The sequence below is a fragment of the Hemitrygon akajei genome, chromosome 17, assembly GCF_048418815.1.
Source record: "Hemitrygon akajei chromosome 17, sHemAka1.3, whole genome shotgun sequence".
Lineage (NCBI taxonomy): Eukaryota > Metazoa > Chordata > Chondrichthyes > Myliobatiformes > Dasyatidae > Hemitrygon > Hemitrygon akajei.
The window spans coordinates 58,216,268-58,233,925 of record NC_133140.1 but is presented as its reverse complement, the minus strand read 5'-3'; the positions used below and the strand labels follow the sequence as shown (position 1 = coordinate 58,233,925).

The window sequence follows — 17,658 nt, the reverse complement described above, 5'->3', positions numbered from 1 at the left end:
ATGCCAGCTCATCTTTTCGAAGGTGATGGAGGTTTATATTGATGGAGAGGTCATTTCCAGCAGCCTCAGCGATATCCACATTTAGAAACTTTATCTGTGCAAAGTCAGAGCCCCAATCCATCATGAATAAAAAATCTTTGTATATTACCATATCATACGAGCGATTACTAAGAAGACAGCAGCTCCCCTGCTTTCTTCGAAGTTTGCGAAGGTTTGGCATGTTACCTAAAACTCGGACAAATATCTTCAGATGCGCAGTGGCAAGAATACAGACTGGTTGCACCATGGCTTGGTATGGAAACATCAATGCCCTTGAACGGAAAAGCCTACTAAAGTAATGGACACAGCCCTCCCTACTATTGAGCACATTTATAAGGAGCACTGTCACAGGAATGTAGCATTTATCATCAAGAACCCCCAGCATCCAAGCCATTCTCTCTTCCTGCTGCTGCTGCTATCAGAAACGAAGTGCAGGAGCCTCAGGTCCCACACCGCCAGGTTCGGGAAAAGTTATTATCCCTCAGCCCTCAGGGTTTTGAACCAGAAGGACTGATTCTACAACCTATGGACCCACTTTTAAGGACTCGACAGCTCATGTTCTAGGTATTTATTATTTACTTATTTTTTGTATTTACAGAATTAATTATCTTTTTGCATTTTGGTGGTTTGTCTATCTTTGTTGTGTTACTTTGTATTTACTGTGAATGTCTGTCAGCAAATGAATCTCAGTGTAGTATATGGTAATGTATATACAGTGCCTATTAAAGGTATTCATCCCCTACACCCGCTTTGGAAATTGTCATACTTTGTAACATTGAATCACAATGACATAATTTGGCTTTTTTGACACTCATCAGCAGAAAAAGACTCTTTCATGTCAAAGTGAAAACAAATCTCTACAAAGTGATCTAAATTAATTACAAATATAAAACACAAAATAATTGATTGCATAAGTATTCACTGCCCCCCCCCCTTAATACGACACACTGAATCTTCACTGAGGCAGCCAATTGGTTTTAGAGGTCACATAATTAGTTAAATGGAGACCTGTGTCCAATCAAGATGTTTCAATTGATTGTAGTGAAACTACACCTGTATCTGGAAGGTCCAACTGCTGATGAGTCAGTATCCTGGCAAAAACTACACCATGAAGACAAACGAACACTCCAAGCAACTCCATGAAAAAGTTATTGAAAAGCACAGGTCAGGAGATGGATACAAGAAAATTTCCAAGTCTCTGAATATTCCATAGAGTACAGTTAAAATATTCATCAGGAAATAGAATATGGCACAGCTGTAAATCTGCCTAGAACAAGCCATCCTCAAAAACTGAGTGACTGTGCAAGAAGTGAGGGAGGCCACCAAGAGACCTATGATAACTCTGGAGGTGTTACAAACTTCAGTGGCTGAGATAGGAGATACTGCACATACAGCAGCTGGGTATTTCACCAGACACAGCTTTATGGGAGAGTGTAAAGAAAAAGCCACAGTTGAAAATATACTCATGAAATCTCAATTAGTGTTTGCCAGAAAGCATATGGGAGATTCTGAAGTCAACTGCAAGTTCTATGGTCAGATGAAACCAAAATTGAGCTTTTTGGCCATCAGACTAAATGCTATGTTTGCTGTAAGCCAAACACCACACATAATCAGAAACACACCATCCCTACTGTGAAGCATGGTGGTGGCTGCATCATGCTGTGGGGATACTTCACTGCAGCAGGCCCTGGAAGGCTTTTGAAGGTGGAGAGTAAAATGAATGCAGCAAAATACAGTGAAATCCTGAAGGAAAACCTGATGCAGTCTGCAAGAGAACTGAGACTTGGTTGAAGATTTGTTTTCCAGCAAGACAATGACCCCAAGCATAAAGCCAAAGCTACGCAGGAATGACTTAAAAGGTCAAAGTTAATGTCCTTGAGTAGCCAGATCAGAGTCCAGGCCTCAATCCAATTGAGAATTTGTGGCTGGACTTGAAAAGGTCTGTTCACTCCTGATCCCCATGCAATCTGACAGAGCTTGAACAATTTTGTAAAGAAGAATGGGGAAAAATTGCAGTATCCAGATGTGCAAAGCTGATGGAGACCTATCCACACAGACTCCAGGCTGTAATTGCTGCCAAAGGTGCATCTACTAAATACATTGTTTATTTTCTGATTTTATTTTGGACAAAGTTGTTGGTGTTCATGTTGGAATGGCTTCAGGTTTTCACTTATGCATAAACTGCATCTGAAATTTTAACATTTGTCCTGTCGTTTCTCATTGCAGCTGTCCCTTGGTTGTGAAAGAAACAACTCAGTTCGAGTGCCCCTCCCTGAGCGGGGCGGAAGGCGCAGGTCAGCAGCCTCTGCGCTGATTGGTCAATCTCTGCCCGGTCTGCATATCCCAGCATTACTGGCGCTATCTCACCCTTTTCCCGCGGCCATTTTTCTGCAGACGGTACGTGTTAGGCGAGAGTGCGAATAAAATCTGACTGCATCGTAATCTTTTGTTGGGTGATCTGCCTGTACAGCGATGCGTAGTGAAACGGGAGAAAACAGACTCTTAATATCCGCGACGATTTTGACCGACAAGTGTGCCTAAAGCCGACTGGCGGGGTTTCCTTGCATCGGGGCCTAAGGCGGAGGCGGCAGGCGGGTTGGACGGATGATGGGTCCTTACCTCCGGAGGTCTCGGGTGAGCGGGGCCGTGTCGGCCTCTTTTACGGGCGGCGTGGTGCCCGCTTCCAAGGGTTGTGGTGAGGAGTTCTAGAGTAGTTTTAGTAAAACTTTGAAAGCATTCGTGTCGAACGCTTCTACGTGGAAAGCCTTAACGTTTCACACTGGTAACCTTTTACCGCAGAAGTTCATTCGGACGTCTGCTTTTCATTGTGGAATTCCTGTTCCGTTCGCTGTGGTTGAAGTGCTGAGTCGATACCACATTTTTTTCTTCCTTCTAGTTTGTTCCCCAGTCAACGCTGCGTCTATAAGCGAGATTAATTGTTCTTTTGGAAGATGCACAATATGGACGTTAAGAGCCTAGCTTGATGTTCATGAAAGCATTTCAGCGCGTCTTTCACATTCCTGAATGGTTATTCTTCTGAAGAATGGCGGCGAATTTCTGCTTGTAATGTACATTCAAGACAATCCTGCCGCCTCTGATGGGAATATCTTCTCAATCGTACGTCATATATCTGATCTATTATTTAATTGGTGTTCACTTTTTATTTTAGGTGTTTTCACCGTTTAATAAGCAACAATGGCCCCAAGTCGGAATGGGATGATCTTGAACCCTCATTTCCACAAGGATTGGCAGAAGAGGGTCCGTACTTGGTTCAATCAGCCAGCCAGAAAATTACGCAGGTATTCTTCACACCAGTCCATTAAAAAGTGTATTTTTAAAAGGAAGGGAGTAGTAGCTAGGATAGCTTTTGGTTGGATGTGCCATTTGTGTACACGTGTTCTGCAGACAGCCTGAGTTATAGACAGCTGTAGAGCAGTGGCATCAAAGGCACATGTAGCTCTGGCATTTGCCTTGTAACCTGCAGAGAGAAAGGCAGGAAAGATTCCAGTTGGTTGTACAACTGAGCTATTGTGCTCCGGTACAGAATTCCATCTAGAGCAGAGTTGATACAAATTGGAGTTTGCCATTTGCGCTGACTAGCTCCATATCAGGATGAAGTCTGCTGTAGCATGGATTCAGTGTGATCTGATGGCAGGATACTTGGTAGTGTGGAGGGTACATGTCCACAGATCCCTGAAAGTTGCCTCACAGATAGATAGGGTAGTTAAGAAAGCTTATGGGATGTTAGCTTTCATAAGTCAAGGGATCGAGTTTAAGAGTCGCGATGTAATGATGCAGCTCTATAAAACTGGTTAGGCCACACTTGGAGCACTGTGTCCTGTTCTGGTCACCTCACTATAGGAAGGATGGGGAAGCATTGGAAAGGGTACAGAGAAGATTTATCAGGATGCGGCTTGTTTTAGAGAGTATGGATTATGATCAGAGATTAAGGGAGCTAGGGCTTTACTCTTTGGCAAGGAGGAGGATGAGAGGAGACATGATAGAGGTGTTCAAGATATTAAGAGGAATAGATAGAATGGGCAGCCAGCGCCTCTTCCCCAGGGCAGCGCTGCTCAGTACAAGAGGACATGGCTTTAAGGTAAGGGGAGGGAAGTTCAAGGGGGATATTAGAGGAAAGTTTTTCACTTGGAGAGTGGTTGGTGCGTGGAATGCACTACCTGAGTCAGTGGTGGAGGCAGATACGCTAGTAAAGTTTAAGAGACTACTGGACAGGTATATGGCGGAATTTAACGTGGGGGGTTATATGGAAGGCAGGGTTTGAAGGTCGGCACAACATTGTTGGCCGAAGGGCCTGTAATGTGCTGTACTATTACAGCTGAGGTGTACACAAATGGTGCTGTGCATAGTAGGTTGGGAAGAGAGCTTACAAGTGTCAAATAGTGACTGGCAGTCTTCCCCCCCCTTTGCTCCTGGACCCTTTGTGTGGTTTCTCCTGAGTTGCATCAGTTTAAGCTAGCAGGTCTATTTTCTCCTTTTCCTTTTAACTCTTTCCCTGCATTAATTTATCTGCTGCCGAAACCCTTGTGTTTTTGTCCATGTTACTCTCATAGCTCCCCATCCTCACATTTTCTACATAAATTTTAAAAGCATTCAAAATGTCGCCTAGTATTGTTTGGGTGTTTAGAAGCAATCTTGGCATGATTAATGCTGGGTGTCAGTGAAACGTACTAATTTTGAGAAATCTACTTTGGGGATGCAATTGGATTATTGTGCCAAATATTTTCAGTTTTCAAATTTTGAATTGATGCCTAATGAGTTTATAGATTTAAAATTGAGGAATCATACCTGTGCAAGATTAGTGAATGGGGCAATAGCCAAGAAATTATTTTAATCAATATTAATAGGCAGTTCAATGTGTTTCTACCTGGCTGGGTACTGAAAGAAATTAAAATAACGTAGTCAGCAGCATCAAAGGCTAAAGAATGAAAGTTGTTTTGTCGTCATAGGTGATAGTCCCACAGTCAGATGATGACACTTTCTCCGGAATCTCTGTACATTAATGATGAGTACAGTTGAACCCTTTCTGCTGATGACTGTGTACTATCTTAAGAGTTTTTAAAATCTTTACTTTTTTTCCTGTAAATACAATGAATTATTATATTTGTTTCCCTTTGGGTAGTTCAGAGAGATGAGGGAAGAAAATTCTTGAGTTTGTCATGCACAAGTACATGTATTCATGGGGCAATGTAAAATATTATATAATACAATCACAGGTAGAAAGCATTGTATAAGATGCATTAACTAGAAAACAAATTATCATCCAATTTTTACTGGAAGGAGTGCAATTCGAAGCAAAAATGCCCATTTTCCCACTTGAGGTTACTAATTAGGGTTGTGCTTGGTTCAAGAACTGAATGGTTGAAGGAAAGTACTGTTGTTGAACTGTGATGTGGGATTTCAGGCTTCTGTCCAATCATGGCAGTGAGAAAATGGAATGGCCTGGTTGGGGATCTTTGGTTATTACCTTGAGGCAGAGTTTCTAATTGTGGGAGGGATGGGACCATGATGCATTGGGCAGTCTGTCACTTTGTAGCCTCTCGCATTCCTGCGCATTCAAATTGCCATATTTGACTGTAATTAACCAGTCACGACAGTACAGAAATTTATATGTTTGACAAGCTGAGCCTCCTGAGAAAGCAAAAATGCTGGTGCGCCTTGTTAGTGGGTCTATATGTTGGACCAGGACAAATTATCCAATATATTAACACCCAGGAATTTTAAAGCTGATTACGTAGACTAGCCTGGTGCATGTCTGCTTTTCTCAAGATAGCAATCAACTCTTTAATGTCTGAATTCTGTGTTTTTTGCTTTGAGCAATTGTAATAGAATGCTCTAACATCTGTTAATAGACGGAAGGCACGGCAAGCTAAAGCGCGTCGCATTGCTCCACGACCAGTTGCTGGCCCCCTTCGACCAGTTGTTAGATGTCCCACTGTAAGGTATCACACTAAAGTACGTGCTGGACGAGGCTTCAGCTTGGAGGAATTAAAGGTAATTTTTTAAGCCATATTGGTATTAAAGATTGAACTGGTCTGAAAAAAATACGTAAATGAAAAGGGTTGGATTTCCACTTTTTTGCTTTGTTTGGTGCAGAGGAGTTGTGGTCCAGCAAAATTGAGTTTTGTGTGTAATTGAAAGAAAAGACTAACGAGATCTAATACTGTATATAATTTGGCTGAAACTAGAAAATGAGCTTGCAGGTGTGTTCATATGGGGTCTTTTTAAACTTGTAAAGTTACTACCGTAGATTTCGCACTACAGAGCGCACCTGATTAAAAGCCGCTGGCTCTAATTTTAGAAAGAAAATCAATTTTGTACTTGTACAGGCCGCACCGGATTTTAGGCCGCAGGTGTCCCACGTTGTAATATGAGATATTTACACAGAAAGATATTACACGTGAGGATTTTTTAACTTTTAATTAAATCCATATGGTAACAAACAAATACATATTGCAAATGCTTTTTTTCGAACCGTGCCTGTAACACGGCTACTTTTAAATATACATACGTATCGGTAACACACAAATTACGTTGCATATACATTCCAATATCTCCTAGCGACTGGTAAAAATATATATACTGCAGCCTACCAGGAAAAGTTATTGATCGCCTTTAACTTAAAAGCAGCGTTCGCTCAGATCTAATGCCGCTCGCCCCCCACCTTCCCGTTTATCGCAAACCGGTATTTCCCACAAGACACGGCGAAACCGGATGTGACGTCTAGCATTCCAGGCTGTAGTACAGAAAACATACTAACAAATGAATTACTAAGCGAAAATATTATAAACTAAATAACTGCCATAAAGGCAGCACAATGCTTTTCTTCGAGTGTTTTCCATGTTGATGAGGGTGAGTACAAATGACTGATTTACAATAATTTAATTGTGAAAGTGCGCTTGATTTATCGTACAATTTCATTGGACCTCTGTGAACTACTCATCAATTTTATTGGTCTACTGTTACGAGGCAAAATGTTTTTGGCGGCATGAAAAAAAACATGCATTAGCCGCACCGTAGTAAAGGCCGCAGTGTTCAAAGCTGTTCAAAGCGTGGGAAAAAAGTAGCGGCTTAAAATCCGGAATCTACGGTATTTACACGTTTCTCATCTTCAAGGTTCAAAGTAAAATTTATCAGAGTATGGGCATGTCACCACTGACAACTGAGATTCTAATAAAATGTGTTTTTGGACATAATAGGCAGCGGGCATCAACAGGAGAGTGGCACGTACTATTGGTATTGCGGTTGATTATAGACGTCGCAACAAGTCAACAGAATCTATTCAGTGTAATGTTCAGCGTCTAAAAGAATATCGCTCTAAGTTGATCATCTTCCCAAGAAAGGCTTCTGCACCCAAGAAGGGAGATTCCTCGGTAAGTGTGCATTTAAAGTGTTTAGGTCCGAATTCTGGGGGAGCTTATGAAGCTATTGATATTAAATTTTCTGGTTGTCTGTACCATAATTAGATTTCAAATGGAATAGTGTCTAGATTTGTATATTTTTTCAAATAATTGTATGAGTTACTTTTGGAGAGCTAAAGAATTAAAGCCAGGCAAAGGTTAGGTGTATCTTTGGACATCTCTACAACTGGCAGATTAGCAGCTATGACTGTGTTCTAGATATTGCAGTTTGGTACACAAGTTTAATCAATTTAGAAGATTAACCTTGTACTGCAAGTAAAAGCTTGGAAACAGAAAACCTACAGCACGATACAGGCCCTTCGGCCCACAAAGCTGTGTCAAACATGTCCTTAGAATTACCTAGGCTTTACCCATAGCTCTCTATTTTTCTAAGCTCCACGTAGCCATTCAGGAGTCTCTTAAAAGACCCTATCATTTCCGCTTCCACCGCCACCGGCAGCCCATTCCACGCCCTCACCACTCTGCGTTTTAAAAAAAAACAACTACTTAACCCTTGACATATCCCCTCTATCTACTTCCAAGCACCTTAAAACTATGCCCTCTCGTGCTAGCCATTTCAGCCCTGGGGAAAAGCCTCTGACTATCCACACGATCAATGCCTCTCATTATCTTGTACACCCCTGTCAGGTCACCTCTCATCCTCAGTCACTCAACTTATTCTCATAAAGCATGCTCTCCCTAATCCAGGCAACTTCCTTGTGAATCTCCTTTGTACCCTTTCAGTGGTTTCCACGTCATTCCTGTAGTGAGGCAACCAGAATTGCGCACAGTATTCCCAAGTGGGGTCTGACCAGAGTCCTGTGTAGCTGCAACATTACCTCTCAGCTCTTAAACTCAATCCCACAATTGATGAAGGCCAATGCATCGTGTGCCGCCTTAACCACACAGTCAACCTGCATAGTAGCTTAGAGTATCCTGTGGGCTCCGACCCCAAGATCCCTCTGATCCTCCACACTGCCAAGAGTCTTACCATTAATACTATATTCGGCCATCATATTTGACCTACCAAAATGAACCACCTTGGATTACTAAGTGACTTCATGATTTCATTCCTTTTGGGGGTGTGGTTAACAAAATGCCTCAAGTTATTCAAGTTTTAATGTTTGTTAATTATCTGTGCAGAAGTTCATCCCTTTGTACATGATGAGAGGCAGGAGAGTGAAAGACAAGTGTAATGAAATGGCAACACACACAAAATGCTGGTAGAACACAGCAGGCTAGGCAGCATCTATAAGGAGAAGTGCTGTCGACGTTTCGGGCTGAGACCCTTCGTCAGGACTAACTGAAAGGAAAGATAGTAAGAGATTTGAAAGTAGTGGGGGGGGGGGGAATGCGAAATGATAGGAGAAGACTGGAGGGGGTGGGATGAAGCCAAGAGCTGGAAAGGTGATTGGCGAAAGTGATACAGAGCTGGAGAAGGGAAAGGATCATGGGACGGGAGGCCTCAGGAGAAAGAAAGGAGGGGGGGAGCACCAGAGGGAGATGGAGAACAGGCAAACAACTAAATATGTCAGGGATGGGGTAAGAAGGTGAGGAGGGGCATTAACAGAAGTTAGAGAAGTCAATGTTCGTGCCATCAGGTTGGAGGCTACCCAGCCAGTATATAAGGTGGTGTTCCTCCAACCTGAGTTTGGATTCATTTTGACAATAGAGGAGGCCATGGATAGACATATCAGAATGGGAATAGGACGTGGAATTAAAATGTGTGGCCACTGGGAGATACTGCTTTTCTGGCGGACCAAGAGTAGGTGTTCCGCGAAACGGTCTCCCAGTCTCACCAATATATAAAAGGCCACACTGGGAGCACCGGATGCAGTATACCACACCAGCCGACACACAGGTGAAGTGTCACCTCACCTGGAAGGACTGTCTGGGGCCCTGAATGGTGGCGAGGGAGGAAGTGTAAGGGCAGGTGTAGCACTTGTTCCGTTTATAAGGATAAGGAAGTTACAGAGAATTATACGTTGGACCTGGAGGCTGGTGGGGTGGTAGGTAAGGACAAGGGGAACCCTATCCCAAGTGGGGTGGCAGGTGGATGTGGTGAGGGCAGATGTGCGGGAAATGGGAGAGATGCGTTTGAGAGCAGAGTTGATGGTGGACGAAGGGAAGCCCCTTTGTTTGAAAATGGAAGACATCTCCTTCGTCCTGGAAAGAAAAGCATCATCCTGAGAGCAGATGCGGAATTGTGAGAAGGGGATAGCCTTTTTGCAAGAGACAGGGTGGGAAGAGGAATAGTCCAGGTAGCTGTGAGAGTCTGTAGGCTTATAGTAGATATCAGTAGATAGGCTGTCTCCAGAGATGGAGACAAAAAGATCAAGAAAGGGGAGGGAGGTGTTGGAAATGGACCAGGTAAATTTGAGGGCAGGGTGAAAGTTGGAGGCAAAGTTAGTGAAGTCGACGAGCTCAGCACGCATGCAAGAGGCAGCGCCAATGCAGTCGTCGATGTAGCGAAGGAAAAGAGGGGGATGGATGTAATGAAATGGGTTGCAATGCAGGATTAGGAAATTAGGTAGTCCTAGCTGGAGTTTATTAATGGTTAGAAAAGGAGTTCCAAAACTGGTAACTAATTTGTTACATTACCTATGGATTGAAAAGGGTTATTTTGAGTCTGTCTCAGAAGAGGTGGACAAAAGTATTAAGTATATAGCACCTTGATAAAGGAAGATTTAATTTTGTATTTGAATTATTTTTTTCCTGGGTAGTACCTAGTATTGGGAATGTGGAATACATTCCAAAATATTTACATACAGAAACAGAGCAGATAGGAATCCTGGCAATGATTATTTGGGTCTGGAGTTAGTTTTGGTGGTAATATGAACTTGTGTATGCTGACCAGTAATTCTTAGAGAAAATACTAAATACTGTGCCTTGTCTTAAAGTATCTCCAGTCAAATGATGATATTTCTCCGGAATCTCTGTACATCTTTGATGAATTTCCTTGAACCCTTTTCCATCTGATGACTGAAGTACCTAATTTTATTTCAGTTATGCTTTTATTTATTGGCATTTGTTAATGCAAATTTCTTTCCCACAGGCTGAAGAAATTAAAGTGGCAACTCAGCTAACTGGTCCCGTCATGCCAATCAAGAATGTGAGTAATTACTTCTATATTTTTTTTAAAATGCTCAAGTTTCAGTTGATTATTTGCCAGCTCCTAAACAGACTGCGGGAATGCAGTCTGGATGCTGATAAAGGTACATTGCCTTTCAACCTAGCTGAGTGAATTAGAAAAGATTATAAAGAGAAAGGCATAACTTGATCTTGTTTCTTTTTGGGGGAGCTTGTGGATCTAATTATTTAGGTACAAGTTCATTCCATTACAGTAGTGCCAATGCTTCAGTGTCTTGTTCTCAGTGGATTAAGACCTTCTATTAGTTTAGCCTATATAAATGTAAAGTATTGTGAATACACAACTAGTGTCAAAACTGCTAATTCTGGTTACATTCTGGTATCCTGCACCTCAGACACTTTCTGTGGGAGGATTGGGGATTTCCTTTTTGCTTCTTCCATTTTGAGTAACTGGACTTCAGCTGAGGTAGATTATTCAGGAAATTCATTTGGCAGATTGGAAATTGAAAAATTTAATTTTGCAAATTATGGTAATGTTCAGTTTGGAGTAAGAAAATTCAAATTGAGTTGCTTTACATTAGTCTAGGTTTGTCCATGTGCTATGTGCTTTTGTAGAATTGCAAACTTGTATGTATAGCATATTTATGGAAATTATTTTGCTTTCCAGGTGTACAAGAAGGAGAAAGCTAGGGTAATCTCAGAGGATGAGAAGAATTTCAAGGCCTTCGCAAGTCTTCGTATGGCCCGAGCAAATGCCCGTTTGTTTGGAATCCGTGCCAAGCGAGCAAAGGAGGCAGCGGAGCAAGATATTGAGAAAAAGAAATAAAATTTAAAAAAAATTGAACTTTTACATATAGAACTCACGGGAAATAAATTGTCATTCTTCACAACACAGCATTCAGTTTCTCTTTCAAGTATATTTGATATATTCTGGTCTGTGATGATGGACATTTCTAATGACTTGATGTTCTTGGTGTGTGTGTTACTAGAGTAGGGGGAAACTACTATATGTAAACAAAAATTGAAGAACTAGGCAAAGCACTTTGGAGGTTCTGTTAACTGGAAAGGAGCCAGCATCACACATGGCTTTGGCATAACACTTCTAGTCCCAGTCCCAGTCTGAGATGTGCACAGCAAAAAACTGATATTTGAGTAGTTAAGTGGGTTTTTAGAACTTGAAAAGAATAGGCTGTAAATGATCAATGAGACCATCTTGAGTAAGAATTTATACATGTTATCGCTCTAGAGGGTTTTAAAATTTATTTTAAAATGTAACAAATCTACTTCAATTGCAAGAAAGTTTGAATCCTGGTTTTCTGCCTTAATTACCCATAAAATGTGGTATTGTCTTCATCTTAATCTCAATAAGACAGGCACAATCTGCCTAAACTAAACACACAGTTGTACTCATGTCTTTATTGAACATGTTTAATCATTCACAGTCCAGGCTGGAAAAAGTATGTGAACCTTTGTATTTAATAACTGGTAGAACCAGCCTTTAGCAGCAATAACCACCGCCTGTAGCTACTGATCAGACTTGTACAATGGTGAAAGGAAGTTTAGACCATTCTTCCATACAAAACTGCTTCAGTTCATCAATATTAATGGAGCATTTTGCATGAACAGCCTTCTTCAGGTCATATTACAGCATCTCATTTGGGTTACGGTCTGGACTCTGCTTTGACTTGGCCATTCCAAAACATGAAGTTACTTTTAAACCATTCTCTCCATTATGTCTTTTGCATAATTGTTGCATCATCCAACTTGTATTAAGCTTCAGATGAGTCTGCTACCCTGACTTTCTGTAAAATGTGCAAGCTATTCAGCCTCTGAGGCAGTAAAGCAGTCCCAACCATGCTTAGTTGGGATGATGTTTTGGTTGGTGATGTGCATTGCCCTTTCCCCTTTAAACAGTGGTGTGCATTTCTGCCAAAAAGTTCAACTTGTATCTCGTCTGTCCACAGAACATCGTCTCAGAACTGTGGAGCATCCAGGTAGTCTTGCAAACTTGTACAGCAATGAGTGGTATCCTCCATGGTGGCCTTTCAAGATAATCATTCTTGTTCAGTGCTCTTTTTAAAGTGGACAGGAATGGAGATGATAGCGAGGTCTAGAGATTTCTACAGGTCTTTTTTCCACTTTGTGTTGCATATTATGTTGGTGTGGTCTTCGCAGGATGCCCACTCAGAGAGAGAGTAGCAACAGTACTGAAGTTCCTCCATTTGTTGACCATCTCTTACTGTGGACTGATGAACACTTAGGTCTTTAAAAATACTTTTGTAGCCTTTACTGGCTTATCTACATTTCCTCTTCTAGGGTCCTCCAAAAAGTTGTTTTGATTTAGGCATGGTGCACATAAACATCTTTCTTGAGAAGAATGGTAACCTGACTGTGCCTTTGTTATAGGGCAGGGCACATCCTCAACCCACACCTCCAATCCCATTGATTCCAAATATACTTCTGTAGAAGGTTGACCACAATTGTGTTATTAGTTTAGGCAGATCGTGTTGACCACATTTTATGAGTAATTAATGCAGATAGCTAGGTGATTGCAAAGGGTTCACAAACATTTTCTTGCAACTTTATATATTTATTTGTGTACAGCTGTCACTGGGCAATAGAGTTGCAGCGTCAACAAATGGGTTTTCTCTGGGTACTGTACTCCAGTTATGTCTTAGAGACATGCACGATTGGAGATCAGTCAGCTCCCATAAGGTGCTGTAATTTTGTAGGTAAGTATAGAATCTCAGAATGAGAACTGTAGGCTATATAGTTACTTGATGGTGTGGGGTTGAGATTGGTCCTGTTCCTTCGCTGTATAAACTTAATGCAATATATTAATTTCTAAAGCATGCTCTCACTGTCGCAGAACAAATGGGGTTGCATGTTTCAAAATGCAGCTTCCATCAATTGGGGAAACCCCCAAGTAGCTCCCATTTCCTGCTTCAGTACATGGTAGGTTTGTAGATAAAATATTCTCTAAAACAGCAGAGAAACTTTTCAGTTACAATAGGCCCCACTACTATGCAAAATATCTCAACGCTGCTAAAGTTTTGTCAAAAATTTGCGAGGAACGTCAAAAGTGGAAAATGATCAGGAGATGTGTTCCAAGCATCTGGTTTACATGTGCAAAAGCTAATGACATTTAAATAGAACCTGCAATCACATAAACATGAATAATTCTAGTTTATTACATGTCGTTTCTCAAGCCCACAGTTCCTATTCAGACTTGGTCATTGATGCAAATGCATTTCACTATGTTTCATTGTGCATGAGACAAATAAGCTTAATCTAACCCAATCTGAGTCCTTCCTTAAATGGAGGTCAGTACAGAACACCCCAGATGTAAATAGCCCAAATACTTATAAAAATGGGCATAACTTAACAGTGATAGTGTTTACCAAAACTAAACATTTCACTATTTGATGAGATATGTTTTCACCCTGACTACTTGTCTAACCTGCGACTGATTATCACCATCAATTTTATAATTCTCCAGATTAAGAGCAGGCCAATAACTAACCAGGTTAAATCAGGAAAGCCATAAGAGAAGAGATATCTGCAGACAGAGACCGATTAAAGGTCTCAAACAGAAAGATCAGCTTTCATTTTCCTCCAGATGTTGCTCAGCCTGCAGAATTCCTCCAGCAATTTACTTACTCTTACTTTATAATAGATCGTTATAATTTTCTTTGTAAGAATCTGGGAAAAGTTGATCAGAATGTGGGCAATAAAAATAATGGAATAAGTGTAGAATTGTTAAAAATAAGTGGTGGATGGCCAATGGTCTGAAGGATCCATTTCTATGCTCTATTTGTCCAGGAAAATGTCTGCTTTCTCTCATTTGGATTGGTCAAGAGTTCTGCTAACCAAATCCTCTCACCACCACGCTCACTAATATGTTGTTTAACTAGAATCCATTTAATTGGCATCTCTAATTTCAAATTTTTGTCCTGACATAGGTGCATCACCTCAACTCTGATCTCTTGTTAGAGAATGTTAAAAGATATGAAACCAACACAGCTTGGTCTAATATGAACAGTGGAACACACTACAGGAGCTAAGTAGCCTGCCTTTGATACTATAACATTTTTGGGACACAGCAGGAAAATTGCTTCCATTATTCCATAACTTTGCAGTGTGACAAATGATGTTAACCCACACTAAGACCACCCTGATGTTCCACCTTTGAATATTTTTATTTCTCAAGAAAATTATGAACTAGCTGTGATATTCATGCAGTATCACTTCACCTCAGGATTGAAACAACCTAGGGGTTTAAATTCCCTGCCACGAAGGTCTCCTGATATGTGGTGGAGACTTAAATTTACAATTACAACCAAACTTAGACTCTTCCAATAGAAAAAACCTATGAAAAAAATCCTTACATAAGAAAGTTAATACACTTTTTGAGGACGTTGGTTTAATTGATATATGGAGGAACCTTTTCCCCGACAGAAGGGATTACACTCATTATTCTGCTCCCCATTCTGTATATACAAGAATAGACTATTTCATAACATTTGAAAAAGACAAAGACAAAATAAACACCTGTGGAATTGGGACAATAGATGTAAGTGACCATGCACCTATATATTTATCTGTTGATTTTGACCTACAACCAAAGAATACTATTTGGAAACTAAATTCAAGTCTACTCAATGATCCATACTTTAAGGAACAAAATAAAAAAGAAACTGGTCTCTACTTAGAATTTAATGATAATGGAGAGGTTTCACCTCCCATTTTATGGGATACTCTGAAGGCTGTCTTAAGAGGGAAAATTATAGCGATATCTTCATATAAGAAAAAAATAAAGGAATAAAACATTAGAGGAATTACAAAATAGGCTGAAGGAACTAGAGAACAAAACACAAATTGAATTTGGCACAGGATACATTAGGGGAAATTTTTAAAAAATAGAAATGAAATTAATAGTTTGGCTATGCAAGAAATCAGGAAAAATTTAATGTTTCTGAAACAGAGGCATTATGAAAGTGGATCAAAATTTATGAAAATACTGGCATGGAAACTGAAAAAAAAAGATAGCAGAAAATACAATTCATAGAATTAGGGACCCAAGAATGAAAATGATAAAAAAATAAGCTCAGTGAAATTCAAGAAGCGTTTGAAGTGTTTTACAAAACTCTATATTCCAAACTTCCAGTGGGAAGCATAACCCAAATTGACACCTTCTTGAATTCTCTAGAGTTACCCACTTTAAGCGAAGAACAAAATAGAACGATGACTGCTGACATAACTGAAGTTGAATTAAAAGCTGCAATTAGTAGGCTTAAATTAAGCAAGTCACCAGGATCAGATGCGTATATGGCAGAGTGGTACAAAGAATTTAAAAATGAGTTAATTCCTGTTTTATTCCCCACACTGAACTGGGCTCTAAAAAAGGCACAAATATCACTCGGTTGGAAGGCAGTGATAATTTCAGCTATACCGAAAGAAGGCAAGGATAAAATGGAATGTGGGTCATTTAAACCAATATCTGTTCTTAATGTAGATTATAGGTTATTTACCTCCATCATGGCCAAACGATTAGAGGAATTTCTACCCATGCTGATACATAATGATCAGACAGGTTTTATACAACACCAAACATAAGACAATATACAAAGGACACTTCACATTATGGGTCATATACAAAAAAATAAAATCGAAGCAATAGTGATAAGCGTGGACGCTGAAAAGGTATTTGATTCGGTTAATTGGAATTTTCTTTACAGAATTTTACATAGATTTGGTTTCCAAGACACAATTATTAAAACTATACAGACTCTATATGACAACCCTACTGCTAGGATTAAAATCAATGGATATTTATCAAATAGTCTTACCCTAGAAAGGGGCACAAGACAGGGTTGTGCATGGTCACCGCTACTCTTCGCATTATATCTGGAACCATTAGCTCAATACATCAGACAAAATGAAGATATCAGGGGAATTACTATTAAAGGGACAGCATAAATTGGCTTGTTATGCGGATGACATTTTGATCTATCTAGGGCAACCAACATACTCTTTACCTAAATTGATGCAATCCTTTGAACAATATGGTCAATTATCAGGATACAAGATTAACATAGATAAAACCTAATTACTTTCATATTACTCCACCAAGAGAAATTGAAAGTAGATATCCCTGGGCATGGCAAACAGTGTCTTTCAAATATTTGGGTATCATTATGCCAAAAGATTTGGCAAAATTATCAGAATGTAATTATCAGCCTTTATATAAAAAATTAAGGAAGATGTGGCAAGATGAAACCTGATTCCTTTTTTCAGTCTCAGTTCAGGGATTGAGTCTATTAAAATGAATATACTGCCCAGGCTGTTATATCTCTTTCAGACCCTACCAATAGAGATTAATCAAAATCAATTCAATGAATGGAACAAGATGTTATCAAGGTATATTTGACAGGGTAAAAGGCCTAGAGTTCATCTCAAAACTTTGCGATCAGCAAAGGAAAAGGGGGGACGGGGCCTACCTTCTCTTAGAGATTATTATTTTGCAGCACAGTTGAGAGCTGTGATATGTTGGTGTAACCCATCATATGACGCTCAATGGAAAAACATTGAGGAGCGGGTACTTCCCATCCCCATACAAGCAATTTTGGCTGATAACAACCTGCAAAGGTACATAAATACTATTGTTAACCCATGGGTGAAATTGACTCTTAAAATATGGAAAACTACTATAAAAGAATATAATCTAGAGGGAGATATTACAATTCTTAAATGGTGTGTGCATATGACTCGGATTTTACACCAAATAAATTGGATGCTAGATTTAAGGACTGGACAGCTAAAGGAATAACAGTTCTTTGCGACATAATGAAAGAAGGAACACTGTTCAGTTTTGAAATGCTTAAAGAGAAACACTTATTAGAAAAACAAGATTTTTATCAATATTTACAGATGTTAATAAGACGCTTAAAAATGTAACCAAGGCAAGTGCATGCTTGATAGAGCTATTTAGAAAAGCATATAATTCAGATAACGGTAGTAGAATCATTTCAAGCATATATGAGGGATTGTCAAATCTTAAAGCACATTTGACTTCATACATTAAAACAAAATGGGAGAAGGAAGGAGGGAT

At 40.0% G+C, this 17,658-nt stretch overlaps 1 protein-coding gene and 2 non-coding genes across 3 annotated transcripts; all 3 read left to right on the top strand.

Annotated features, from left to right (window-relative positions):
• Positions 1–2,307: 2,307 nt before the first annotated feature.
• On the top strand, positions 2,308–11,437 carry rpl13 (ribosomal protein L13). The gene is made up of 6 exons (XM_073070217.1): positions 2,308–2,436; positions 3,209–3,338; positions 5,910–6,051; positions 7,257–7,430; positions 10,513–10,569; positions 11,215–11,437. The coding sequence occupies exons 2-6, from the start codon at positions 3,235–3,237 to the stop codon at positions 11,371–11,373; spliced, it is 636 nt and encodes a 211-aa protein (XP_072926318.1). The 5' UTR covers positions 2,308–2,436; positions 3,209–3,234; the 3' UTR covers positions 11,374–11,437.
• LOC140741011 (small nucleolar RNA MBII-202) lies at positions 5,029–5,108 on the top strand. The gene has a single exon (XR_012101988.1). It is a non-coding gene; the product is annotated as a small nucleolar RNA MBII-202 (small nucleolar RNA).
• Positions 10,372–10,454, top strand: LOC140741010 (small nucleolar RNA MBII-202). Its single transcript, XR_012101987.1, has one exon. It is a non-coding gene; the product is annotated as a small nucleolar RNA MBII-202 (small nucleolar RNA).
• Positions 11,438–17,658: the final 6,221 nt, after the last annotated feature.